At 32.4% G+C, this 2,732-nt stretch overlaps 1 protein-coding gene across 1 annotated transcript; it reads right to left on the reverse strand.

The window, feature by feature from the left end:
* Positions 1 to 935: 935 nt before the first annotated feature.
* LOC104645320 (zinc finger protein ZAT1-like) lies at positions 936 to 2,363 on the reverse strand. The gene has a single exon (XM_010316697.2). It carries the CDS (start codon positions 2,361 to 2,363, stop codon positions 936 to 938), a length of 1,428 nt encoding a protein of 475 aa, XP_010314999.2.
* Positions 2,364 to 2,732: the final 369 nt, after the last annotated feature.

A 2,732-nucleotide genomic window follows, 5' to 3' on the forward strand; every position in this document is an offset into this window, starting at 1 on the left:
TTTGGAATATCATAGATTATTCTAGTATAGTTTCTAGAATAGTCTAGTGTTGAATCTAGAATAGTTATCTTCAAAAAATATCTAGATATTATAGGGTAGAAGATAAAGATCACTAGAATTTTCTTTATAGAAGTATCTAGAAGAATTTCTAGAACCATCCATGAACAAGTATAAATATGGGTTGTCTTGTACATTTGTAATTAACCCAAATCAATAGTCTTCTTCTATACCAAAGTTCTTCTATCCAAAATACTTTTTCTCCCTTCTATCTTCCTCTTCCTAAGTTGAATCTTCCGATCTTAGTTAACAATCTTGGGCTAGCAGAAGGATTGCTGAATTATACTTTTCTTTTGCTATTCTATACAGGGGGTGTTTCGGCACACTTTGAATAGATTTTGCTAGTGCAGATTTTCTACTGATACAGCATGCATCGTGATCCTAGGTAGTACAGATTTAGCTAGTCCTAGAATCTTGGAACAAATTTAGATAGTATAGATTTAGCTAGGGTAGATTTTGGTCTAGCCTTTTCCGCTCCTGTCAATGAAGGTCTAAGCTTTTGGTCAATCAATCCAATCTGATTTACAAGTTATGGATTAGTCTAGCGCTCCGGTTATAGATGTTTTCCAATTCAAAACATGTTTTTTTTTTTAAAAAAAAATATACAAAGCCAAATAAGTAAAGTCATTGTAATAAATAAGTTTTAACAGACTTAACATGTATATAAGGAATTTAAAAACGAAAGAAAATCAAAACAAAATCAACTACTATGATTAAAGGATATTACATATAACATATATCAATGAGAAATAAACTCCTACTACCTATGGAAAAGTAAACATCCTAATCAAAAGATCCAATAAAACCATATAATAAAATTCCCAAATATAAAACCTAATTTAATCATACTTTTGGATTATTATTATTATTATTATCTATTATAATAATGTATCATCATCTAAATGAGGCAATTCATTAAGATCAAAATCAAGAACTTTACTTGCAATTTGACTTGATGATTCTTCTTGATTATTTGTAAAATGGCTCCTTTGATGACCTCCAAGTGCTTGTCCAGTAGGAAAAATCTTGTCACAAAATTTGCACTTATGAACATTATTATTATTAGATCCATATCGATCATTAATAATAATGTTGCCATAATTATTGATTTCTTGATTTCCCAATTGACCATGATCTTGAGTATTATTATTATTCTTTTCATGATTTCTACCCTTAATTTCATCGATCGTGTTCTCAATACTAATCTTGAACTTGTTATGACTCGATCTGTGTCCACCTAGTGCTTGATAAGTCGCAAACATCTTTCCACACACATTACATTTGTATTTGACCTCCACTGATTTCTTGAGAACCAGGCTGGGGACCAAATCCTGGCTCGGTTCCAATTTGACTAGCTCCTTCTCCCTCTTCCTCTTGTTGGTTTCTTCACGATTCTTTTCTTTAGTATCATCAGCAACAACCCCCTTTTTCTTAGATTTATCCTTCAAATCGCGAAAAGCAACTTCTTTAGGAGCACTACCAACTGAAGTGCTACTACTCATCATGACCTCTGACCTATTATTGTTGTTGTTGTTATTGTTCATGTCTCCATTGACTAAATTTATAAGCTGTTGAACCGCGTCATGTAGCTCCTTATCATCATCCATTATAGTACTACTTACACATCTCTTTTGAGGGGATCTACCTCGTCTATCCTTCGCACCCCAATCCTTCAAAGGAGGTAGTTCAACCACATTTAAATGAACTCCTCCTCCTCCTCCTCCTCCTCCATCTTCTTCTTCTTCATCTCGAAGACTAGCAAAACGATCCTCAAAACCCTCATTCACATCCTCAAAACTAGCTTCATCAAAACCCTTACTTTTCGATATTTTTTTACTAGGGGGTTTCATACCTCTCCATTCTTTATCAGGATGACATCTCATATGTCCAAATAAAGATTTCTTAGATGAAAAATTCTTATGACAAAATTCACAACTTACAACCACATCTCCCATCTCTTCTTCTTCTTCGAGAACAACTTCTTCGTCGTCATCAACATAATCATCAATTCTTGATCTTTTTATCAAAGATTTTTTCTTCTTCAAAGATTCTTCTAATCTTTGATTTGCTTGAACATGTGCACTACTCATATGTCCACCTAAAGCTTTTCCTGAGCTAAACTCTTTTCCACACTCACAACATGTATGATCTTTCTTTTGCTTCATCAACAACATGTTCTTTTCTTCATCTCCGCGACTTTCATCTTTATCTTTCTTGAGCTTAAGATTTATCTTCACCTTAAAATTACTTGAAGATAAACCTTTTTCACAAGATCCATTATTTTCTTGATCATCTTCAGCTTCCATTTTTGTGGAGTTGAGAAATCAAGAAAATAAGAGCTAAAATCAAGAAAAGGAGAGAAAAGCAATGAAACCCTAAAAGAAAAAGGGAAGACAAAATGGTTAGTAAAAGAGTAAGGGAGTATAAGAGACATAAAAGATATGGTAAGTGAGTAGGATTATAGAATTAAAAAAAAATTAAACAAATTAAATTAAATATTTGAGTAATACAGAAAGAAAAAGTAAATTTCATTTATAGAAAATTAACATCCCAAAATTGAAGCTCGGAAAGTTAGCTACTTTGTAAGACGTATAAATGAAAAAGAAGAATATAGAGTATATCCTTTAACACAAAACCTTTTTATTTGGTTTCCTACTAGGTGCTCGGTATCAGTA

Source organism: Solanum lycopersicum, chromosome 10 (assembly GCF_036512215.1).
Source record: "Solanum lycopersicum chromosome 10, SLM_r2.1".
NCBI lineage: Eukaryota > Viridiplantae > Streptophyta > Magnoliopsida > Solanales > Solanaceae > Solanum > Solanum lycopersicum.

Coding starts and splice junctions, on each gene's coding strand:
- LOC104645320 (XM_010316697.2), bottom strand. CDS start 2,363: ATGGAAGCTGAAGATGATCAAGAAAATAATGGATCTTGTGAAAAAGGT.